Source organism: Geotrypetes seraphini, chromosome 8 (genome assembly GCF_902459505.1).
Source record: "Geotrypetes seraphini chromosome 8, aGeoSer1.1, whole genome shotgun sequence".
Taxonomy (NCBI): domain Eukaryota; kingdom Metazoa; phylum Chordata; class Amphibia; order Gymnophiona; family Dermophiidae; genus Geotrypetes; species Geotrypetes seraphini.
The window spans coordinates 156,178,765-156,205,014 of NC_047091.1; the positions used below are offsets into that span (position 1 = coordinate 156,178,765).

The 26,250-nt window shown below is 45.2% G+C and overlaps 1 protein-coding gene across 4 annotated transcripts in view; it reads right to left on the reverse strand.

Annotated features, from left to right (window-relative positions):
* Window positions 1-26,250, reverse strand: part of BCL7A (BAF chromatin remodeling complex subunit BCL7A) — a 120,062-nt gene that overhangs the window by 52,533 nt on the left and 41,279 nt on the right. For 3 of the 4 annotated variants that reach the window (XM_033957338.1, XM_033957335.1, XM_033957336.1), the window contains exon 2: window positions 98-179. In XM_033957338.1, the coding sequence (XP_033813229.1) occupies window positions 98-179 (82 nt within the window). Of the gene's footprint in view, window positions 1-97; window positions 180-10,454; window positions 10,519-26,250 lie in introns of all 4 variants that reach the window. The other variant, XM_033957337.1, reaches the window with a different exon arrangement.

Here is a 26,250-nt window from a genome sequence, read left to right on the forward strand (position 1 = left end):
ACAGACTCCGGAGTGGATGTAACAGAAGGACTGTTTAGGTCTTTATCTGCTGTCAATTACTATGTTACACTGAAGTGCTGCTTTAAGAAATACTTACCTCATCAACCTTCGGCTCTGTTACAGGCACCCACTTGTAGATCCTGAGGGATGTATCACCTACAGTCACCCATTTCTTCTCCCTGCAAATCACAGTAGAGAGGACATCACAAAATTTAACAGAAGAATGCTGCAAGCGAAACATCTAGCATAGATTAGAAGACCAGAAGCATCTACACAAAGCAACACACAAGCTGAAAATCCACTTCTGTATTTTATGGTCTTTTATTAGCAAAAGTTTTTGGGCTTGACTTTCAGTTGGGCAGCATTTAAAGCTTAAGAACCAAAGCCAACACCGGTGCTAAACCTAGTAAGTATGTTCTCTGTTTAACAAGCACTTCCGGATACATGTGTAGTATAAGCTTTGACTAAGCTGACAACTGTCCATTTAAATTTAGGTATTTTGTCAGCCTCAAACAAACAGTTAACTTATCAATTTCACAAATGAATACTACCACTAAATGGATAACTAACTGCTGGTTCTGCCTTTGCTTCTCTCCAAAGCCAGTCCCTTATTATATGGATAAAATCTGGATGTTTAATGATTTTATAAAAGCTGAAAATATAGATAGGCGAGTTATACAGTCACAGCTTGTCAGCAAACACAACTCCCTTTGAATATCCTCACCTTTGTATTTACTGAAAGTTAAGAAAAACATAAATAAAGGCAATATCTTTTACTGGACTACAGCAGTTCCTGACTAGCTTTCAAGTGCTAATATTTCCTTTCCTCAAGGCAGAACAATAGCTTTCTATTTAATCTGTTCTGATACAGAGAAGGGAGAAATAGCTCCTTAAAAGGTAGAAATGTGGACTTCCGGTTGAGCAATGGGGCAGGGAGGACGCTGCCTTTTTTGCTCCAGAGCTATCTTTCTCTACCTTTTGTAGCGCCCCACTGATGTAGTTTTTGATTTATTTTTTTTGTTTGTTTCCTTTTGATTTTGTTTGATTCTTCCATTCCCCACTAGCAATAATTGGATTATGATGAGCAAAAAATTGTTTTCAAGACTTCTCAGCAAGTGTTTATACTTCATCGAGGAAATTACACCGTATGAGCATACGTTTTACCTTACAATACCCAGCAAAATTAAAAATCATGCTCAATGGCGTCTCCAAGATCTGGGAACAGGTGGATGAAGCAGCGGCTTTCATGACGCAGTTGGAACAGGATCATGCAGCTTCTTCTTCACCGGGAACTTGAGGTCCTTTGTGCACAATGGCCATTTGGAGGGTGGAATATGGGTTTCAGAATGTGTAAGTGTGTGGGGCGCTGGGCTGTTTATCTGAGTTTCTTTTCTTCTTTTTTTTCTTCTTTATTAATTTTAATAATATTCACAAGCATAAATCTTGTTCCATATAATACAGAGAAGGAAACAATTCCAAATAAAATCTTTCCACATAATCGGTATAATTTTTACCTCTTTCTTAGACCACAATATAGAGGAGTGGTATCAAACATTCAAAAGAAAAGGCTTAATGGGCTATCAGCTGCAATATTCTAACATAATATCCATTCCTTAATCAATCTTTAATGATCTTTTTAACTTTTAGAAACTCCCTCAAATGGTCTGGAGAATAAAAAGTATATTTTATTCCCAAGACTAGGCATTTATAATGGTATGCTAGAAAAAACGTAGCCCCAAGTTTGAGAGTCTCTTGTCGTAGGAAAAGGAAATCTTTTCTTCTCTCTTGCGTAACTTTTGAGACATCCGGGTATATACAAAGTCTTTGATCTCCAAATAATTTTTGGGAATTTTTAAAGTATAATTTTAAGATCATGTTTAAATCTTGCTTGAAAACGAAAGACACTAAGAGAGTAGTTCTTTCAGTATCTACAGACAAAGTTTGTTCCAAAAGAGCAGAAATATTCCCAAAGTCAATCTGTTTGTCTTCTCCGTCCTCTTTTCCTCCATCTTTTTGAGGAATCTTATTTGGTAGATAGTAAATTTTATTCAATGGAGGAATATTGTTAAAGGGAATTTTAAAATTCTCAATTAAATATCTTTTAAAAAGATCTATAGGCGGATTTCCAGATAATAGTGGAAAATTCAGAATACGGAGATTCAATCTTCGATTATAGTTTTAAAATTGTTCTAGTTTACGATGTACTGAGGAATTATCTTTAATCATTGCTACTTTAAATTGTTGCAACTGGTATATATCATCCTGTGTTTGTCTAGCTTGGTCTGAAAGATCTTTTTTCACCGAGTCGACAGTTAAAGTTAAATTATCAAGTTTAGCAGTAATAGTTGTTACCTCCTCAGTAGTTTGAGTCAATTTAGTCTCCAGACTTCGTACGAATGTCCAAAAGTCTCCTAAAGAGGCCTCCATGGGAGCGGGAGAAAATCCCTTTCTCTCCAGTTGATTCTTCAGCTGCACTACCTGTGCTGGCTCTGCACCCTCACAGGGAGACCCCGCGGATCCACTTCCGGGATTGCGAGTCTCCTGCAGCAAAGCCCCAGTCGTAGCTTGACACGAAGGGTTGGAAGGAGCCGGAGAGGATAGCGATGTCTCAAACCCTGAAAGATGGAGAGGCTCTCCAATATCTCTCCCCAGTGCCGGGTCACATCCTCCAGGTTCTTTAGCAACTGAAGGCAGAGCTGCAAAGAAGCGGTCTACAGTTTGCTGGACGGGTATTGAGACAAGGGCCTGCGAGGGATCAGCCCTAATCACCCCCTTCCATTTTGAGTAAAGCTTTCCCGCTAGAAGAATCAGCCAATGGTGGTAAGGTAAAAATAATGTTCAAATGGAAGGCACCAGCATGCGCAATTTTCCTCCGTCTCTCTAGCAGCTACTCACACCGCTACCATTTTGACCACTCCCCTGCCTCTGAGTTTATTTTCTATTTCTTTTATTTTTTGTTTGGGGATACACACTGTTTCACCTGTGAACTGCTTTTTCCACCCTTTGTTTTTGACATAATGCTGTTGGTTTTCTTTTGTTTTGGGGTTTTTTTCCTTTTCTTGCTTTTTGGGGGAGGGATGAGATAGGAGGTGTGGCACATTTGCTTTGTGCAGGGTTAAGATTTTTGGGGTTCGGGTTGGCTTGGTTGCGGGATAGTTTGGGGTGGAGGAAGGGATTTTGTAGAGGGGGGGGTATGAGGGGATTCTGTACTTCCTGGTGATGTTGTGGGGAAATCAGTTCTATCTGTTACAACTGTTCTGAGAGAGGAGTGGGGGAGGTGAAGGCTGGGACGCCTCCTCAGATTTTTCTGGAAACTGTCCCTTGACATTTAAGGATCAGCTAGAAGGGTTATGAAATGTATCACATGGAATGTGGGGAGAATATCTTCCCCAATAAAAAGGTATAAAGTTCTCCAGGCATTAAATTGGCGCTATGCAACCTTAGCGTTTCTCCAGGAAACTCATTTGACAATCCAGGAACAAAAGAAATTATGTAAATGGTGGGTGGGTCAGTATATAGATGCCCCTGCTAGTGGTAAAATAACAGGTATGATTATATTAGTATGCAAAAGTGTTCATCTGGACACACATAAAATAGTATGGGATCCATCTGGCAGGTTTGTTAAAGCTCATGTTATATTAAAACGACAGGAAATAGTGTTATGTAATATTTATGCCCCTAACCAATATGATAACAAATTTTACAAAAAGATCTTGTTACACTTACAGGGCTTTGAGCACATCCCATTTCTTATGGGAGGGGACTTTAATGATGTTCTTGAACCAGCTTTAGATACCTCTGGTGCTCGAGCCAGCAGTGGGGCCGGGAGAGTGTGGGGACTTTCTGTACTTTGTGAGCTGCTGGACATGGTGGATGTCGGGCATTGCATCCTATTGAATGGGATTATACACATTTGTTCCAGGCGCACTCCACCATGTCCAGAATTGATTATTTATTGCTCTCCAGGTCTTTAATTACTTGTGTGACCGCCACAGATATATCGGACCATGCTATAGTGTGGATGGATATGTACCCCTCAGGATCCCCGTCCGGTCCATCCCAATGGAAATTCCCTTTTCATTTTTATGGTAACATTAAATTTCAAGAATTTTTACATCAAAAATGGAATTTTTATAGGGTGTCCAAAGCAGCTAATAGTAACATGCCAATTCTGGTTTGGGACACTGCTAAAGCAGTACTTAGAGGGGAGATCATAGCATATATTTGTCATCAATGTAAAGCTAGAGATCGGGCTATTTTACAACTCAAGCGTAGGGCAACTCAATTGAGACGACAATATGGTCAATACCCAACAGTGGCTCTTAGATTGAGTCTTTTGGAAGTACAAGAGCTTAATGAGCTACTTTTTCAGCATACAGACTGTTATAGATATTAGCTATATAAGCATGCAAACAAGAGTGGGAAATTAATGGCACATTTATTTCGACAAAAAGTGGGCCTTCTAAGATTTATGTATTGTGTAGGATGGATGGCTCTTTGTGTAATTCAGATGAGAAGATTCTACAGGTTTTCACTGCTTACTATGAACTGCTTTATTCTACTCCGGATCCTCTTCCTATGGATAGTAGGATATATCTTTCTAATCTGTCTCTCCCTTCAATAACGCCCTCAGAGTGTTCCAAGCTCAATGCCCCTATAACACAGGAAGAGGCTGAATGGGTTATACAGTGCAGTCCCTTAGGGAATTTTACAAACTGTTAAAAGCTGAGATTGCATGCCCACTCACAGTTATGTTCAATGCTATGATCGCAAATGGTGTCATGTCCAACTCTCTTAATATGGCACAAATAATAGTTACTTCGCAAGCTAAACAGAGACCTTACATTTCCTGAGTCTTACCGTCCAATATCACTGCTCAACTATGAGGCTAAAATTGTTAGCCGAATCACTTGTCTCAGCTGCTACCTAGACTTATAGTGGACCCTTAGGTTGGTTTCGCTCAGGGTCACCATAATGTGAAGAATATGTGTCAGAAACTGGCCACTCTGTTGATTGCCCAAGCCACTAAGACTTCTTCTTTGCTAATCAGTTTTAATGCGGAGAAGGCTTTTGACAGGGTGGTCTAATCCTTTTTGTATGGAGTATTGGATGCCTAAGGCATCACAGGGTTTTTTCAGGAGGCTATTAAGACCTTATATAGCTGTCCGAAGGCTAGGATTAGAGCAAATGGAGTAATGGCAGCCCCTTTTGACATCAAACATGGGACCCAGCAGAGGTGCCCACTATCCCCCCTACTTTTTGTTTTGATGTTAGATCCAGTTATTCGGGACATTTTGGATAATCCAGATATAAAAGGTTTTACTCTGGGTCCTCACACATTTAAAATAGCAGCCTTCGTAGACGATTTGTTAACCCATATAATGGATCCTCATGTTTCCTTGCCTACGGTTTGTGAAAGCTTTGGGGAATATGGCGACTTCTCAGGTTTTCAATTAAACCTGGACAAATTTGAAGTGTTAGCACCAGGGGATAGTTATCAGCGGGCCTGGGGTGCTTCTTTTCCTTTAAAATGGGCAACTGATTCTTTTAAATATTTGAACATTCGCTTGACCATGCAGCAGGATCGGTTATACCAGCTTAATGTAGGCAGATTACTCTACGAGACCAGATGTCAATTAGATAAATGGCGTTTATTGCCCCTCTCCTTCCTCTAGTGGCTGTATGTGCTCCAGGTTCTGCCGTTATACTTACTTCGTAAAGATTTGTTGGCTTTGCAGAAGTTATGCTGTAATTTTTGGGGGGCAGGGATAAAAATCAAAGACGCACATGAGTTACCTGTATGACTCTTGGGGACGAGGAGGATTGGGTGTTCCTAGTTTTAAGAGCTATAATCAAGCATTTATTAAGACATTTACGAGATTGAGTTTTTGCTTTAGAGGAATTCAGTCCTACCTCGAGGGAACGACATCTTTTTGCCCCAAGGCATTTTTATTCCTTATTACATGCTGAGTCGGGTGCTTTGTGCCAAACCTTACGTATGCACATTTTATTGCGGCCCATGCACTCTTTATGGAAGGATCTAATAGCTTTGTGGCAAGAGAATTTTAATTATAACAACCTTTTGCCAGCTGTATGGAATTTAGCTTTCACTCCCAGGCAGGAGTGAAACTTTTTGAAACTGGAGGGACTGTGGTTTTGACCTTTTGGAGGACTTTCTCAGAGAACAAGGAAAATGTTGTTACCTCAGATTTACAGCAGCGCAAGACCCTTATCTGGAGAGACAATTTTGCGTACCATCAACTCCATCATTATGTAGCCAGTTTAGATCAAGCCGGGCTACACTCCCATCTGGGTAATAAACTTAGGCTTTTTCTGCAAGAAGATGCAGTGGACCCTATGTCGGTTTCTAGCCATCATAAAGCTGAGCTTCAAGAATGCTAATATCGTATTATTTGTAGAGCATACATTTCTCAGCGCCAGGCTCACCAGGCAGGTTATGCCCCTAAAGTTGTCTGTGTTAAATATGCCTCAGCTGATAATACTTTCTTCCATGCTTTTTGGGAGTGCACCACTATATAAATCTTTTGGACTCAACTTCATAGTTATTTGGTTAGATTATTAAGGTGTAGTATTCCTTATACATGGAAAAGTGTTTAACAGAACTGAGGGGTATGGAATTCCTGGTAGAGGGGTTAAATTGCTGCTGGGTAAGGCCTATACCCTGGAAAAGAAATTGATATTGCAACATTGGCTACAGGAGGCCGGGCCCTCTATATTTTTGGGGGTAGGGGAAAAAATCAAAGACGCACATGAGTTACCTGTATGACTCTTGGGGACGAGGAGGATTGGGTGTTCCTAGTTTGGCTACAGGAGGCCGAGCCCTCTATATTACATTGGAGAAATAGATTACATGCCTTATGCTCTGGGAGTCGAGAGAGGCCCAGCATTCGAGGAAACAGCAAAAAATGTTCCTGAAAATTTGGAATGTATATTTGCAAGATATTCTTCTGAGAGCATGTAGTGTTGCTCTCAATGGATTTTCCAGAGACCTGACATTCTCCCTTTTACGGAGTTCACAGTTAGTCTACTCCTTACCTTGTCAGGAAGTACAATGGGGAGGGGGGATGGTGGGAGATGGGATGGGGTGGGGAAGGGGGAGCAGATGTTTCTTTACTATTCATCTCTTGTACTCTGTTCTTTCCTACAATGCTTCATTCTTTGTATTGGAAACTATTCTGGGAGGCTGATATGTTGTCAGGTAACCATCTTTTTTTGTATGTAGCAATGAACAGATTTCATGTTAGATATTGGGAAGACGGGGGAGGGGGGATGTGGGTTCTGTGTAAAAAAAAGATGACGAACATGGTTCTGTTATGCCTTTTATTGTCATTGTGATTTGAAGTTATCAATAAAAAATTGTTAAACCTTAAAAAACAGAGAACACGCATTACCCCACCCTGTTCTGCCCCATCCCCACATGCACCTCATGTCTCCTTTCCTGGGCTCCGGGCCATGTCTGGGGGGCCTCCACGCATGCGTGGATGTCGTCACGATAGCATGATGCTTATGTGTGTGGTGTCATCACATGATGCTCACGTGTGGTGTCTGCACATGCGTGTGGGGGGGGGGGGGGGTCCTCCGGATGCGGCCCTGAGCTGGGCCTTCCAAAACCTGGATAAACTGCCAACATGGCCCCAGTTATTTTCCTATTTGGGGCCATGACACCAATAATACTTCACAACATTCTTTCCTACCAGAACACCAGAAATTCTGTGCAAATACAGAACCAAAACTAAAAGTCCTAATATACACAAACAAAACCCTAAGACGCCACTCTGCATGCAGTACATCAGAGAGATAGAAAGAAATATATTTCTGCCTTAAAAGTGCAAAATATAAACAGCAAATGTAAATTCTGAAAACTAACACATTTCAATCACTAAATTGAAAATAAAATCACTTTTCCTTTAAAAAAAAAAAGGTAAGAAATGTATCAATTCATGCACAAGATAGGGGGAAGACCTGCATTGCCTGTGCTAGGCTAATCTTTCAGTACTGTAGCTGGGAAAAGGAAAAGGAGTAAGAAGAATCTATGCCAATGCAGGGACAGCAGTACTGTCATTCTTGTACATGTCATTGCGCTGGGAACTCCTGGGAAGTGGAGTTTATGTCAGTGTAGAGTAGCACCTCTGTCAGTCTTGCACCTTTCACTGCACTGGGAGCTCCTGTGGATGTGCTCTATACCAGTGTTTTTCAACCTTTTTTGGGCAAAGGCACACTTGTTTCATGAAAAAAATCACGAGGCACACCACCATTAGAAAATGTTAAAAAATTTAACTCTGTGCCTATATTGACTATATATAAAGTAATTCTCTTGAATAGGAATCAAATAAACACAAAGAAAGTATTTTATAATGCTGCCACCGCCAACATCACCGTTGGCGGCGGTGGCACTCAAGTGGCTAAAGAGCCGCAGTTTGCCGGCCTAGGGACAAAACTGGAGGGTGGCCAGCTGTGCACCCCCTTGGGACGTAAACCCGGGGTGGGGCAGACCGCCCCCCCCCCCCACCCTGGTATGCCACTATCTGTACCTCACTCCCTCCCTATGACCAAAAATTCTCCTTTCTTCTATTCCCCGTGTACACAACCATCTCTTTCCCTCCCTTCCTCTCTCCAAAGTCCATGCCTTCTGTGTCCAAACACTCATTCCCTCCCCCACCTCAGCATCTCTTTCCCTCCCTTCCTCTCTCCCAAGTCCATTTCTTCTGTGTCCAAAAACGCATTCCCTCCCCCACCTCAGCATCTCTTTCCCTCCCTTCCTCTCTCCCAAGTCCATTTCTTGTGTCCAAAAACGCATTCCCTCCCCCACCTCAGCATCTCTTTCCCTCCCTTCCTCTCTCCCAAGTCCATTTCTTCTGTGTCCAAAACGCATTCCCTCCCCCACCTCAGCATCTCTTTCCCTCCCTTCCTCTCTCCCAAGTCCATTTCTTCTGTGTCCAAACACGCATTCCCTCCCCCACCTCAGCATCTCTTTCCCTCCCTTCCTCTCTCCCAAGTCCATTTCTTCTGTGTCCAAAAACGCATTCCCTCCCCCACCTCAGCATCTCTTTCCCTCCCTTCCTCTCTCCCAAGTCCATTTCTTCTGTGTCCAAAAACCCATTCCCTCCCCCACCTCAGCATCTCTTTCCCTCCCTTCCTCTCTCCCAAGTCCATTTCTTCTGTGTCCAAAAACGCATTCCCTCCCCCACCTCAGCATCTCTTTCCCTCCCTTCCTCTCTCCCAAGTCCATTTCTTCTGTGTCCAAAAACGCATTCCCTCCCCCACCTCAGCATCTCTTTCCCTCCCTTCCTCTCTCCCAAGTCCATTTTTTCTGTGTCCAAAAAACCATTCCCTCCCCCACCTCAGCATCTCTTTCCCTCCCTTCCTCTCTCCCAAGTTCATGCCTTGTGTCCAAAACGCACTCCCTCCCCCCTTTTGTGTTCCGTGTTTGCCTCCCAGCCCATCTTTGCAACTTTCTCAGCAAAACGAAGCTCAAGCCCCGAGGCTTGTCTTCTGCTTCCTGTCTGCCCTGCCGCACACAAATAGCCGAACGGAAGTATTCTCCGACGTCAGCGCTGACGTCGGAGGGCAGGCTTTGCTTAAGCCCTCCCTCCGACGTCAGCGCTGACATCGGGGAACGCTTGCGATCGGCTATATGTTAGCTGCAGGGCAGGCAGGAACAGAAGACGAGCCTCGCGGCTCGAGATGTATTGAACTCTGCGGGTCCCCCGTCCAGCTCTCTCCTGTCCACGTGAGGCGGACCGCCCCTCTCCCTAGACTGGTGGTACTGCCCTGATGGCGGCCCTGACCGTACGGCACACCAGGCAACATCTCGCGGCACACTAGTGTGCCGCGGAACAGCGGTTGAAAAACACTGCTCTATACAGTGGATACAACACCTGTGTTGATGACAGTGGGCAGCTTAAGAGTTGGAAGAAAAGCCTAGAATGTGGACAGACCCTAGATTGGCATTTGGGTATTTCGTGCTGGAAGAGGAAGGCTCTGTAAGATGTTGGCGAATGCTAAATGCCACAACTTCGGAGGCCTCATGTCAGGGCCCTGTAGCCATACCAGGGAATCTTCCTAGAGTGGAGCATCAGGAAGGACAAAGGCAGAGATGTGCCTGAATTATTTTGAGATAAGAACATATTAGCCATACTGTGTCAGACCAGTGGTACATCTAGTCCAGTAACCTGTTTCCACAAGTGGTCAATCCAGGTCATAAGTACCTGGCAGAAACCCAAATAGGGCAACATTCCATACTACTAATACCAGGGCAAGCTGTCACTTCTCCCATATGTCTCAATAGTGAGTTCCAGAACTTAACATATTTTCACCTTTTGATTTTATAGGTATTTCCATGTTACTTCATTAAGTGTCCCCTACTCTGTGGTAATTTTTGAAGAGAAGTGGAACAAAATGGATAAAAAGCAGCTAGATAGGGTTGCAGTTACCTATAAGAAGGCAGGCTCTTGGGAAGCAAATCCAAGCTGGCACCACTATGCACAGCTGCTTATCCTTCTTGTCCATGGAGGGGAAAAAAAAGAAGCCATCACCATACATTTTTTTCTTGTTTAGTTTAACATGTATTTCAATGCACTCAAATGGAATAACATGGCAATCATACTTCTTTGTAGTCACTAAAGTCCGAATTCTGTAACAGGTGCTGTTGGCGGCAGTCTTAAAAGTGGCTGCCAATTGTGTGTCAATCACGTAATGGCGCTAGGTACAGAATTACACTTCCTGCAAAGGTAGGTGCTAGAAATGGCCTACATTTCCAGCGCCTACCTAGAACATGAATCGCACCTCCATAGGCAATTTAGGCCACCTGACACTTCCAGCATTAGCCACGCTCACAGTGGTGTTAGGCAGCCTAAAGCGCCTACGGAAGCATGATTCTGGAACTGATTTTTTAGCACCCGATAGGCACCTAGAAACTCAGTTAAAAACTTCATTTCAATGGCATTTTTTTAACCAAGTTTGGGTACCATTTAAAGAATCTAGGCTCAAATTTATAAAATTGTTTGAATTACTGAAAAGGGAATATCACACCATATGGGTACCTCATGCTGGTGAGACACTTTCAGAATTTCTTTGTGCACTTGAGTCACATAATCAAAATTTGTTTGCAAGTTTAATGTACAACATTCATCAGCATCAGGACATAAGTCATGCTGAGTCACACCAAGGTTCATCAAGCCCAGAATCCTGTCTCCAACAGTGGCCAGTCCAGGTTGCTATTGGCAGATTCCAAAATGTAGACTTATTCCCTCCTAGTTCATTTCCAGAGATGATCAATGGCTCTACCACATCTACTTACCTAGCTATTTATTTATATTTAAAGACTTTTCCTCCAGAACTTGTGCAATCCTTTTTTGAATTTCAATATGTTGGTCACATCTTCTGGCCTTGTGTGCTGCATGAAAAAAACTCTCTCTGATTTGTTTTCAATCTGCTGGTTTTTAGTTTCATGATATGTTCTCTTGTTTTTGTGTTTGAAAAAGTTAAAACAACTTTTCTATGCCCTTACCATTTTACAAAGATCCATCATATTCCCTTTTCAGTCATCAGCAAAAGATCCATCCTAAATGATAGGCTGATTACAGTAACTGTTTAAAAATGCTTTAATGATTTTTACAACATTTACTACTCAGTGCTTCAGAAACTAGGTTCATTTTATTCCCAATGCAAAATCTGACCAAAGATTTAGGTTTCCTTTTACTAAGCTGCAAGTGCTTCTAGCTGGTGAGAACGAACAAGCGAGCAACTCAAAGTATGTATGAAAGTTGAAGTCCATATGCCCTGAAGAAACGGTTTTATACCGTGAAACATTGGCTATTGCTTAAACATCACTTATATCCTCACAATATAGAGGCAGCTGTGTATCTCAGTCCTGCACTAAAATTGAATAGTGGTATTAGCACATTCTCCTCGGAAGTTTTTGCCAATGATGTGGGTGGAGGAGGTCTGAGCATTTATGCTCTACCTTAAATAAAAACCTGAGGCTTTTTTTCCGTTGAGATAGTGCTCTCAATCCAGAAAGTGGAGTATTTATTCTTGAATCTATATAGGCATAATGTGGATTTCTGTCATCCATTTTCTAGATGTAGAAATCACTTGGAAAGAGAACAAGTTCTCTACTACAGTCTATAAGAAACCGACCGACTGCAATTCCATTCTACACTCTAGCAGTTGTCATCCTGTGAGTTAAAAAAAAAGTTTACCATATTCACAGCTTGTATGTTTTAAGAGAATTTGTAAGGACCAAAAAGCTTTTAAACAACAGACCAATTCCCTCTCCAGAGAATGGAGAGTGAGTTCAGAATGGAGTGTGAGTTATGAGGGAGTGATAGCCTTGAGAAAACCGTTGGTAACACATGGGTGAAACATGTCGGTTGTCTCCCCCTTTCTGTGAACTGAGACCAGAAGTTAAACTAAATAAAGCTAAGTAAACTACTTTTAATTAATATTTATAAACTATCTAAGATAAGAAGAAAACGGAAAGTTTATAAATGAATAAAAGTAAAAAGTATTAAGGATCCAATGACGAACTGAGGAATAAAGCCGCCCACTATGAGTGTATACTGAGTGGGGAGATGGCCTCGCTGAGGATTGAAGTGTTTCAAAAATTATTGGAGCGAATGAGGTATGAAGATATATGGTTTATAGACCATATATATTGGAGCCAGTGATATATTATTGCCTCTTTCTTTAATATTTAAGTAAGCTGAGTGCCTTCTGTTCTAATTCATTGAAAAAGTAATTGAGCCATATAAGATCCAGTACCAGTCTAACCAAACTTCTCATCAGGGGTACCCGAAAGGAAAAAGAATAACTGCCCTGGTCCCAGTGGTCAAGAGGAACTGGAACTACTGTCTCAAATTCCATTAACCGCTGAAGGGGCCTACCACCACCATCACCTATGGCTGCTCAAGACTTGGTGACCTCCAGAAAGAAACTGTAATAGGAGAGAAGGAGGCAAAGTTGCAATCAACCTAAATAAGGTCTAAAACCCATTGACTGTACCGTTTCATGTCTCCCCCTTTGTGAGAAAGCCGGATGAGCTGGCAGAGGGAGCCAAGACTTGGAAGGTCTAGATGCAGTAAAGAAACTGCTATGAAAAAATCCAGTGCGCGGTGAAAGAAAGAACATAAGAATGAGTCCACGGAAGCAGTTACAAAACCCAACTGCCCTCAAAGGGAAGACGCCCTAGGCAGAATCTTGAAACTGCATTAAGCACCCTAAGGCAAACGAACTGTACCCTGTGATCCCAAAAGAGAACCTCAGCCATGAAACCAACTTCCAGATATCCTACACCCCTCATAAAAGCTACCTGCGGCAAAAAGAGAGGAAGCACAGACAACAGAACCTGGGGTAATCGGTGAACGGGTACTCAAGACAGTCCTTGTGGATCTGTTTCAGCCTTCAAAGAGGTAGGTTTAGGGGAAAAATTGACTTTCCCTAGGCCACCAAAAGAGTGCCCTGGGCTACAAGGAGCTGCACAGCACATGCTGCCAGCTTGGAGGGCAGTCCAAAATGTCAAATTAGAAGATGGCGGTCCTAGACTGCTGCTGATTAATAGACTGTAAAACCGGGAGAACCGGCTACTAAAAAATAGAGGAAGACAGGCCTGCCACCTGAAGAGGAGAAGCATCATCTGGCCACCTCGCTCCTACCCTATCTCATCTGCACCCCGGAAAGTCTCACTGAAATCACCATGAAATAATGCTATAGCGCCACCAAACACCCGCAGCGCTATCCAGAGACCTAGAGAACAAAACAGCCAAGCAGGCCCAGCCTCTAGACTGAAAGACTCCGAGACTGCTGCTATTTAATATATTTATAAATGATCTAGAAACAGGGACGAAGTGCGAGATAACAAAATTCGCGGACGACACCATAGAAACATAGAAATAGACGGCAGATAAGGGCCACGGCCCATCCAGTCTGCCCACCCTAATGTCCCTCCCCTACCTTTGCCCTGTGAATAGATCCCATGTGCCGATCCCATTTGGCCTTAAAATCAGGCACTCTGCAGGCCTCAATCACCTGTAGTGGAAGACTATTCCAGCGATCAACCACCCTTTCAGTGAAAAATAATTTCCTGGTGTCACCTCGTAGTTTCCCGTCCCTGATTTTCCACGGATGCCCTCTTGTTGTCGTGGGACCCTTGAGAAAGAAGATATCTTCCTCCGCCTCGATGCGGCCTGTAAGATACTTGAATGTCTCGATCATGTCCCCCCCTCTCTCTGCGCTCCTCGAGCGAGTATAGCTGTAATTTATCAAGCCGTTCTTCGTATGGAAGATCCTTGAGTCCCGAGACCATCCGGGTGGCCATTCTCTGCACCGACTCCAGTCTCAGCACATCCTTGCGATAATGCGGCCTCCAGAATTGCACACAGTATTCCAGGTGGGGCCTCACCATGGATCTATAAATGGCATAATGACTTCCGCCTTACGGCTGACGAAACCCCTTTGTATGCAACCCATGATTTGTCTTGCCTTGGACGAAGCCTGCTCCACTTGATTGGCAGACTTCATGTCCTCACTGACGATTACCCCCAAGTTTCGTTCTGCTACCGTTTTTGCTAGGATCTCGCCATTAAGGGTATAAGACTTGCATGGATTTTGGCTGCCCAGGTGCATAACTTTGCATTTTTTGGCATTGAAGTTGAGTTGCCAGGTCCTAGACCAGCGCTCCAGTAGGAGTAGGTCGTGCATCATGTTGTCGGTCATTGAATCTTCGTCCGTTGTGCATTTGCCCACTACATTACTTAGTTTGGCGTCATCGGCAAATAATATTATTTTACCTCGAAGCCCTTCTGCCAAGTCCCTTATAAAGATGTTGAATAGGATTGGGCCCAAAACTGAGCCCTGTGGCACTCCACTGATCACCTCCGTCATTTCGGAGGGGGTGCCGTTCACCACCACCCTTTGAAGCCTACCTCCAAGCCAGTTCCCAACCCATTTCGTCAATGTGTTGGGGACTAAAGAGGACTGCGAAGAATTACAAAGGGATTTGAACAAACTGGGGGAATGGGCAACGAGATGGCAGATGAAGTTCAACGTTGAGAAATGTAAAGTACTACATGTGGGAAGCAGAAACCCGAGGTACAGCTATACGATGGGAGGGATGTTATTGAATGAGAGTACCCAAGAAAGGGACTTGGGGGTAATGGTGGACATGACAATAAAGCCAACGGCACAGTGCGCAGCAGCTGCTAAGAGAGTGAATAGAATGCTAGTTATCAAGAAGTGTATTACAACCAGAATAAAAGAAGTTATCCTGCCATTGTATCGGACGATGGTGCGTCCGCATCTGGAGTACTGCGTCCAATATTGGTCGCCGTACCTTAAGAAGGATATGGCGATACTCAAGAGGGTTCAGAGGAGAGCGATACGTTTGATAAAAAGTATGGAAAACCTTTCATACGCTGAGAGATTGGAGAAACTGGGACTTTTTTCCCTGGAGAAGAGGAGACTTAGAGGGGATATGATAGAGACATACAAGATCATGAAGGGCATAGAGAGAGTGGAGAGGGACAGATTCAAAACGAATGCTAGGAAGTTTTTCTTCACCCAAAGTGTGGTGGACACCTGGTATGCGCTTCCAGAGGACGTGATAGGGCAGAGTATGGTACTGGGGTTCAAGAAAGGATTGGACAATTTCCTGCTGGAAAAGGGGATAGAGGGGTATAGATAGAGGATTACTGCACAGGTCCTGGATCTGTTGGGCCGCCGCGTGAGTGGACTGCTGGGCACGATGGACCTCAGGTCTGACCCAGCGGAGGCATTGCTTATGTTCTTATGAGACAGCCCAGGAGAAACCCACATAAAGCACTGGGTAAACGCCAATCACTGATGGCACTCTGCTTCGATGGCCTGTGGCAATCCAGTGCGGAAGGCCCCTAAACCGAGCAGGCAATCACCAAATTAAAATCTCCCTGCAACACCTTGTCAAATCTAACAAGGTGGGTGCCTAATACAGCACGCACCGGAAACACAAGGCCAAGTGCAAAGAAACACTGCCCGAGATCAAGAACGGCATCATATATATATACATACATATATATTTTTTTGTTTGTTTGGGGTTTTTTTTGTAATGCAGAAAAAATTACAGCCAACTCAGCGAATTCCGACACCTCGGCCCATTGAAAATGACAGCCTCCGGGAAACACTGTGGCATCGCCAACTGCAAAGGAATTCGGCCCGCTGAAAATAACTGCCTCGGGAAGCGCTGCGGTACTGCCGACTGCGAAGGAGTTGTGCCTGCTGAAAATTACTGCCTCAAGAAACGCTATGGCCCTGCTGACAGCGAAGGAGTTGTACCCGCTGAAAATTACCACCTCAAGAAACGCTGTGGCCCTGCCGACAGCGAAGGAGTTGTGCCCGCTGAAAATTACCGCCTCAAGAAACACTGTGGCCCTGCCGACAGCGAAGGAGTTGTGCCCGCTGAAAATTACCGCCTCAAGAAACACTGTGGCCCTGACAACAGCGAAGGAGCTCGGTCCTGCCGAAATGCCCGGCCTCAGGAAACGCTGTGGCCCTGCCGACAGCAAAAGAGCTCAGTCCCGCTGAAAAGTATAGCAGCGGGAAACCCCATGACTCTACCTATAGCAGAAGAGAGGAAGCGTATACTGTCTGCGCACAGGAAAAATGGCCGGCATTCAACAGCTTGCAAAATACAAAACCGAAGCCCACCAAAAAACAGTCTCCTACTGGAAATACCAAATGTGAGAAATGCCCAACCGAAACCGTATTGCACAAAGCACAAAATAACAGATGTTGTACTTGCGCGATGCCGAACCCACATTGGAAATAAAGACAGACAAAGCTTATTCACAAGCTGGTGGATATAGCTGGTTGAGGCCGGTTTTTCAGCACAAACATGGCAGACAGAATGTAGTAATTGTTGTCTCCTTTTTTTTTAAACAATGACGGGAAAGATTTAAAATGGAGACCCAGTCAGATCCTCTATCATCAGAGGGAGGGTGAGGCAGGGACCTGGGAGGGCCCAGGTGTAACCCCTAAAGCTGGCACCATTCAGCCGGACACCCCTATCTCATTGAAGAGAAAACCTCAACAGGAGAAATAGAAATGTCAGCTCACTGAAGAGAAAACCTCAACAGGAGGAAACAATGTTCCAGACACAGCTAGAATCCAGGTGCTAGTTGAATAGCGACCATCACCTGCTGGGAGATAGAGCATACTGAAGACGCAGGAGGCGTGCCAGCCAATAGGACCACATCTTATGCTGTTGCTAAGGAAGAAGACGATGTCAAGCATCCACCACAGCTAATGATTTATAGAAATAGCGGAATGTTTTACCCATACCTCAACTGGATATGACTGGAGAGTGGACCTGTTGACCAAAGGATCATATACCACATTAAAGACTTCTACCACAATAACAGAGCGAGGCATATAAGGCATGCAAAGTCTCATTAAGGTCTTGCAAAAAAAAGTAGGATTGTGTGTATTAGAGCCATAAACTACAAGTAAACAGAACTCTCTGCCAAGCACCTGCATAGCACTAGAGCACTTTATTCTCGCCCTTCACCTCTGTGATATCAATTTGCATTTTATGTTTGTTTTTATTGTTGATTGATTGTTTTTTTATGTCTCTTTTTAACTTCCCATTTTAGACCTCTGTAAGCCTTCCTCGGATCTGCTGCCGCAAAGCGGCAGCGCGTTGACACTACTAGCAGCTGACTTCTGGTACATGATATTTAAATTGACCTCCTTTGCGGCGCACGCCAAAGGAGCGCAATTAAGGAGCAGGTTCTGCTCCTTAATGCGCCTCCTTGGTACACCTTCCTTTATAAATTATTAGCTCTCAAGTCAAGACTTTTTCTATTCAATTTGTTCCTTCTTCAGTTTTCTTCGATTCAAACCTTATGGAGGGCCCAACTTTTTTGATTCCAGCAATCTGGGGCAACAGACCAACGAAAAATGGTGAGTTAATATCTCCTTGACCACCTACATATACGGAAATTCCTTTAATTACTCCAAATATAACCCAGTCAAGAAATATAAATTTATGCTTAATTAATGTAAGATCAATTAAAAGCCAATTTCATGTAAAGCAATGTTACTTACCCTAACAGTTGTTATCCAGGGACAGCAGGCAGCTATTCTCACTAGTGGGGTGATGTCATCCGACAGAGCCCCGATGCGGACGTCTCACAAGCATACTTACTTGAAGAAACTTCAGAAGTTTCGAGATGCCCGTACCGCGCATGCGCGAGTGCCTTCCCGCCCGATGCACCGGGCGTGTCTCCTCAGTTCAGGTAGCTAGCAGAGAAGCCAACCCAGGGGAGGTGGGTGGGACGTGAGAATAGCTGCCTGCTGTCCCTTTATAACAACTGTTACGGTAAGTAACATTGCTTTATCCCAGGACAAGCAGGCAGGTATTCTCACTAGTGGGTGACCTCCAAGCTAACCTCAATGGGATGGTGGGAGAGTTGGCAACTTAGGAGAATAAATTTTGTAATACTTTTGGCCAAACTGTCCATCCCGTCTGGAGAAAGCATCCAGACAATAGTGAGAGGTGAATGTATGAACCGAGGACCAAGTGGCAGCCTTACAAATCTCCTCAATCGGTGTCGATCTGAGGAAAGCTACAGAGGCCGCCATTGCTCTGACTTTACAGGGAAGGAGTAATCCAGCCTGGGCATAGCAGAAAGAGATGCAAGCTGTCATCCAGTTGGAGATGGTACGCTTCGAGACAGGACGTCCCAACTTGTTCGGATCAAAGGAGACGAAAAGTTGAGGAGCAGTTCTGTGTGGTTTGGTGCAATCCAGGTAGAAAGCCAAAGCACGTTTACAGTACAGAGTGTGAAGAGCTGATTCTCCAGGATGAGAATGAGGCTTTGGAAAAAACACAGGAAGAACTATGGATTGGTTGAGATGAAATTCAGAGACCACTTTAGGCAGGAATTTCGGATGAGTGCAGAGGACCACCTTGTCATGATGGAATACTGTGAAAGGTGGATCCGCCACTAAGGCTTGAAGCTCACTGACTCTGCGGGCAGAAGTGAGGGCAACCAGAAAAAACACTTTCCAAGTGAGAAACTTCAGCGGAGCCTTGTTGAAAGGCTCAAAAGGAGGTTTCATAAGTCGAGAAAGGACAACATTGAGATCCAAAACCACTGGAGGAGGTTTGAGAGGAGGACTGACATGGAAAAGTCCTTTCATAAATCTGGAAACCACAGGATGAGCAGAGAGAGGTTTCCCTTGCAGAGGCTGATGGAAAGCCACAATAGCACTCAGGTGGACTCGTATGGATGTAGACTTGAGGCCAGAATGAGACAGGTAATGTAATGTAATTTAATGTAATGTAATTTATTTCTTATATACCGCTACATCCGTTAGGTTCTAAGCGGTTTGAAGAAAATATACATTAAGGTGTAGAAGATAGTCCAATACAGCAGATACGGAGGCTTGTTGAGGCTCCTTACGATTAGAAACACACCAGTTAGAAAATCTAGTTCACTTATGGGAGTAGTATTGTCTAGTAGCAGGCTTCCGAGAAGCCTCCAATACATCCCTCACCGCCTTGGAAAACTGGCAAGGAGTTACGTTGAGAGGAACCAAGCTGTCAGGTGGAGAGACTGCAGGTTGGGGTGGAGCAGAGATCCTTGATGCTGAGTAAGCAGTGAAGGAAACATTGGAAGAAGGAATGGCTCCCTGCTGCTGAGTTGAAGTAGAAGGGAGTACCAAGGCTGTCTGGGCCACCGAGGAGCTATCAGAATCATGGTGGCATGGTCCGACTTCAGCTTGACCAGAGTCTTTTGAATGAGAGGAAACGGAGGAAATGCATATAGAAAGAGATTCCTCCAGTCCAGAAGAAAGGCATCTGCCTTGAGGCGATGAGGAGTGTAGATCCTGGAGCAGAATTGAGGCAGTTTGAAGTTGTGGGGAGCCGCAAAGAGGTCTATCTGAGGTGTCCCCCACTGAGAGAAGATCTGATGAAGGGGCCTGGAATAGAGGGTCCATTCGTGAGGCTGGAGGAGACGACTTAAGTTGTCCGCCAAGGCATTGTCCTTCCCCTGAATGTATACAGCTTTGAGGAAGGTGTTGTGGCGAATCGCCCAATCCCAGACTCTGAGAGCTTCCTGGCAGAGGGAGGCCGATCCCGTGCCCCCCTGCTTGTTGACATAATACATGGCGACCTGATTATCCGTGCGAATGAGGACCACCAGGTCGTGAAGCAGATGTTGAAAAGCCTGAAGAGCATTGAAAATCGCTCTGAGTTCCAGAAGATTGATATGGCACAGCCGGTCCGCACTGGTCCAGAAGCCCTGAGTGCGAAGACCGTCCAGATGAGCCCCCCATGCATAGGTCGAGGAATTGGTCGTGAGAACCTTCTGGTGGGGAGGAGTGTGAAACAGCAAACCTCTGGATAGATTTGAAGAGATCATCCACCAATGTAGAGACTGCTGAAGAGCAGGAGTGACCAGGATGTGACGAGTCAAAGGATCTGACACCTGTGTCCACTGAGAAGCCAGGGTCCATTGAGGAATTCTGAGGTGAAGTCTGGCAAAAGGAGTCACATGAACTGTAGATGCCATGTGGCCCAGGAGAACCATCATGTGTCTCGCTGAGATGGACTTGCGAGAAGACACTGACTGGCAGAGATGAAACAGAGCATCCAGGCGTTGAGGAGGAAGGAAGGCTCTGAGCTGAATAGTATTGAGAACTGTCCCGATGAAGGGGAGAGACTGGGTCAGTAGCAGATGAGACTTTGGGAAGTTGATTTCGAATCCCAGACTCTGCAGGAACCAGATAGTCTTTTGGGTCGCTGAGATGACCCCTGGAGCCGAGGCGGCTTTGATGAGCTAGTCGTCGAGGTAGGGAAACAGCTGAAGACCATGGTTCCGGAGTGCAGCGGTCACCACAACCAGACACTTTGTGAAGACTCTGGGAGACGAGGACAGGCCAAACGGAAGCACTCGATACTGCAGATGCAGATGTCCCACCCGAAATCTGAGGAATTTGCGAGAGGCCGGATGAATGGGAATGTGAGTGTAGGCCTCCTTGAGATCCAGAGAGCATAACCAGTCGTTCTGCTCGAGGAGGGGGGAGAGAGAAGCTAGGGTCAGCATGCGAAATCTCTCCTTGACCAGGAACTTGTTGAGAACTCTGAGGTCTAGAATCGGATGCAGGTCGCCCGTCTTCTTCGGAACAAGGAAGTACCGGGAGTAAAACCCCCGGTTGTGTTGGTCCACAGGAACCGGCTCAACGGCCCGAAGCAAAGCCTGAGCTTCCTGAAGAAAAAGGGCGGTCTGGGTCAAGTTGGAAGGATACTCTCTTGGAGGATGGTCCGGGGGGACCCGATGGAACTGAAGAGAGTATCCTTCTCTGATGATGGTAAGGACCCAAAGGTCGATGGTTATAGCCATCCATCGATGATAAAAATGATGGAGTCGACCCCCAATAGGAAAGACAGTGGATAGCAGAATGGTGTTGGTTATGCTCCCTACCAGAGAGTCAAAAAGGCTGAGTAGCCTTGGGAACAGCAGAAGGCTGAGGTTTTTGCTGAGATTTCTGCGGGGGTTGTCTCTTCGCTGGCTGCCTCGCAGCAGGAGCCTGCCTGGGAGTGTTGTTCTAGACCGAGACACTGCAAACAGCGTTGGTGCGGGTTTGTCAACGAAATCGCGCGCTGGCACTTGATGCACTTTTTAAAACCGGTAATTGGCTGGGACATAGGCCGGAAAAGCTCCGCCGCTAGATCGAAGGAGCGGGGCCTCAGCCATGCGGCCGACCCGGTCGGATCTTCGGGAAAAAATTTTTTTTTTTAAAAATAAGAAAACGACAGAATGAAAACACATGATTAAGAGAAAACAAACTCAAAACCGCGGTACTAGAAGGCAAGAACATGGGTTCACTCAGCGCAGAGAGTTGAAGCAAACTTCTCAGCTCCGAGAAAGAAAAGAACTGAGGAGACACGCCCGGTGCATCGGGCGGGAAGGCACTCGCGCATGCACGGTGCAGGCATCTCGAAACTTCTGAAGTTTCTTCAAGCAAGTATGCTTGTGAGACGTCCGCATCGGGGCTCTGTCGGATGACATCACCCCACTAGTGAGAATACCTGCCTGCTTGTCCTGGGATAATTAAAGATACAATTCATCAATTTAATTTAGATATTCTTTGTATAACTGAGACCTGGCTCCCTACTGGAGACAAGGCATATCTCTCTTTTACTTGCACCTCAGGATTCTCATACATTTATAATCATTGGATAGGCAGGAAGGGAGGTGGCCTAGCTGTGCTTTTTAAACATTCATTGTTACTTAAAGTAGACCACTCACCTATAGGAACTCTCATCGAATTCCAACACTTTAAAGTAAATACTTTTCCACTGACTGAGTTTTTGCTTTTATATACTCCTCCTCCAATGAGATGTGAAACTTTTGACTCCTTGAAAGCATTATTATTTGATTTTAATTCCTTATCATCTAATGCCATATTACTTGGTGATTTTAACATTCATCTGAATGATATATGTAACCCCTTCGCAGTGGAATTTTTAGAACTAGCTTCAAATTTAAATCTCACCACTTTGATTAAAGATCCTACTCACACTGCCGGTCATACTTTAGATATGATCCTTGTCTCTACATCTCAAAAAGATGCTTTTACAAACCCCACAATTAATTATGTTCCATAGTCAGAGATCATTTCCTAATTACTACAAATTATTGTCTTAAATCTGTCAAGAAAGCACAGTTACTTACCGTAACAGGTGTTATCCAGGGACACCAGGCAGCTATTCGCATATATGGGTGACGTCACTGACGGAGCCCAGATGCGGACGCCTCACAAGCAGACTTGTTTGAAGAAACTTGAAGTTTCGAGTTGCCCAAACCGCGCATGCGCGAGTGACTTCCCGCCTGGCACAGGGCGCGTCTCCTCAGTTCAAATAGCTAGCAGAGAAGCCAACCAGGGGAGGTGGGTGGGTTGTGAGAATAGCTGCCTGCTGTCCCTGGATAACACCTGTTACGGTAAATAACTGTGCTTTATTCCCAGGACAAGCAGGCAGGTATTCTCACATATGGGTGGGTGATCTCCAAGCTAACCAGAATGGGATGGTGGGAGTGTTGGCAATTTAGGAGAATAAATTTTGTAATACTGTTTGGCCAAACTGTCCATCCCGTCTGGAGAAAGTATCCAGACAATAGTGAGAAGTGAAGGTATGAACAGAGGACCAAGTAGCAGCCTTACAAATTTCCTCAATAGGTGTAGATCTGAGGAAAGCTACTGAAGCTGCCATTGCTCTGACTTTATAGGCTGTGACTTTACTGTGAAGGGGTAATCCAGCCTGGGCATAGCAGAATGAGATACAACAAGCCACCATCCAGTTGGAGTACCGCTGAGAAATAGGATGGCCCAACTTATTTGGATCGAAGGAAACAAAAAGTTGAGGAGCAGTTCTGTGTGGTTTGGTGCGTTCCAAGTAGAAGGCCAAAGCACATTTACAGTCCAGAGTATGAAGAGCTGACTCTCCAGGATGAGAATGAGGCTTTGGAAAAAACACTGGAAGAACAATGGATTGGTTGAGATGAAATTCCGAAACCACCTTAGGGAGGAATTTAGGATGAGTACAAAGAACCACTTTGTCATGATGGAACACCGTGAATGGTGGGTCAGCAACTAAAGCTTGCAGCTCACTGACTCGTCGAGCAGAAGTGAGTGCTATGAGAAACACCACTCTCCAAGTGAGATACTTCAGATGAGCCTTATCAATTGGTTCAAATGGAGGCTTCATTAGTTGAGTAAGGACAACATTGAGGTCCCAAACCGCAGGAGGCGGTTTGAGAGAAGTTTGACATTGAAGAGTCCTTTCATGAATTTGGAAACCACCGGATGAGCAGAGAGGGGTTTCCCTTCAATAGGCTGATGGAAGGCCGCAATTGCACTGAGATGGACTCGGATAGATGTAGACTTGAGGCCAGAATTGGATAAGTGCAACAGGTAGTCCAAAACAGAAGATAAGGAGGAATGCTGAGGCTCCTTATGATGTGAAAAACACCATGTAGAAAATCTAGTCCATTTTTGGTGATAGCACTGTCTAGTGTAGGCTTCCTAGAAGCTTCTAAAACATCTCTTACAGATTGAGAAAACTGAAGAGGGGTTATGTTGAGAGGTACCAAGCTGTCAGGTGGAGAGACTACAGGTTGGGATGAAGCAGAGATCCTTGACTCTGTATAAGCAGAAAAGGAAAAACTGGTAGAAGGTATGGCTCCCTGCTGCTGAGTTGAAGTAGAAGGGAGTACCAAGGTTGTCTCGGCCACCGAGGAGCTATTAGAATCATGGTGGCATGATCGTTCTTCAACTTAATGAGAGTCTCGAGAATGAGAGGAAATGCATATAGGAAAAGATTCGTCCATTCCAGAAAAAAAGCATCTGCCTCGAGGCGATGAGGAGAATATATCCTGGAGCATAACCGAGGCAGTTTGTAGTTGTGGGGAGCCGCAGAGAGGTCTATCTGAGGTGTTCCCCACTATGAAAAAATGTGATGAAGAGGCGAAGAATGGAGTGTCCATTCGTGAGGTTGCAGAAGACAACTTAAGTTGTCCGCCAAGCAATTCTTCGCCCCTTGAATGTAGATAGCTTTGAGGAAGGTGTTGTGGTGGATTGCCCAGTCCCAAACCTTCAGAGCTTCTTGACAAAGGGAGGCAGATCCCGTCTCTCCCTGTTTGTTGACATAATACATGGCGACTTGGTTGTCCATCCTGATGAGGACTACCTGGTTGTGAAGAAGATGTTGAAAAGCGTTGAGAGCCTTGAAAATCACTCTGAGTGCCAACAGATTGATGTGACATTGATGATCCGTACTGGTCCAGTGGTCTTGTGTACGGAGACCATCGAGATGAGCACCCCAAGCGTAGGTCAAAGAGTCTGTTGTGAGGACCTTCTGATGAGGGGGCGTTTGAAAAAGCAAGCCTCTGGAAAATTTGGAAGAGAGCATCCACCAATGGAGAGACATCGTCAATGAAGAAGTGACTGAAATGTGTCGAGAAGGAGGGTCGCAAACTTGCGTCCATTGAGATGCCAGGGTCCACTGAGGAATTCTGAGGTGAAGTCTGGCAAAAGGAGTCATGTGTAGAGGCTATGTGACTCAGAAGTACCATCATGTGTCTCGCTGAGATGGAAGAGCAGGAAGACACTGTTTAACAGAGTTGAAGAAGAGCTTCTAGTCGTTGTTGTGGAAGGAATGCTCTGAGTTGGACAGTGTCCAGAATAGCTCCAATGAATTGTAGAGTCCTTGAGGGTTGAAGCTGAGATTTGGGAAAATTGATCTCGAATCCCAAACTTTGTAGGAACCAGGTAGTCTGTCGGGTCGCTACAATAACCTCTTGAGACGTGGAATCTTTGATGAGCTAGTCGTCGAGATAGGGAAACACCTGAAGACCATGATTCCTTAGAACTGCTGCTACCACTACCAGGCACTTGGTGAACACTCTGGGAGACGCGGCCAAGACGAATGGTAGTACTCTGTATTGATAATGCAGATTCCCCACCCGAAATCTGAGGTATTGACGGGAGGCTGGGTGAATGGGGATATGAGTGTAGGCCTCCTTGAGATCCAGAGTAGAGAATGACACGGTGGCGGTTTACCCGCGGCTACTGCGTTTAGCCGCGGGTAACCCGCCAAAAACGGGGAATGAAAATTAGCAGCCTCTGCGGGGACGGGGACAAGGCCATCACCGCCCCGTGGAGCGGTGAATGGTCTTGTCACCGCAGTGAGGCATAAAGGATCGTGCGGTTCCCGCAGCCCCCACCTGCCCACCCGCCGGCTCGATCGTTTAACCAGCTTCCTCTCTCCACCTCACCTTAGTTTGCCAGCTTTCTTTTTCGGTGACCGGAACGCTTTCAAAAGAACCGCGCGGCTGCTCAGTATTCAATCTTCTGCTCTGACCCAACCGGAAAAAGGAAGTTGCAGCAGAGCAGAAGATTGAACTTTGAGCAGCCGCGCATGCGCGGCTCTTTGAAAGCGTGCCGGTCGCCAAAAAAGAAAACCGGCAAACTAAGGAGAGCTGGAGAGCAGTAGTGTACCAAGGGGGGGGGGGGGGGGGGCGGGAGGGGCGAAAAAGGTAATGGCACCAGGCCTTGGAGCACCGAGGCAGACCGCTTCTCCCCCCTCCCAGCCGAACCCCCGCTGACCCTCCTATCTCTCCCCTCCAAGTGAACCTTTCCGACCCTCCCAGCGAAAGCAGCAAACCTCCCTCCAGTAGCGTCAGCTTT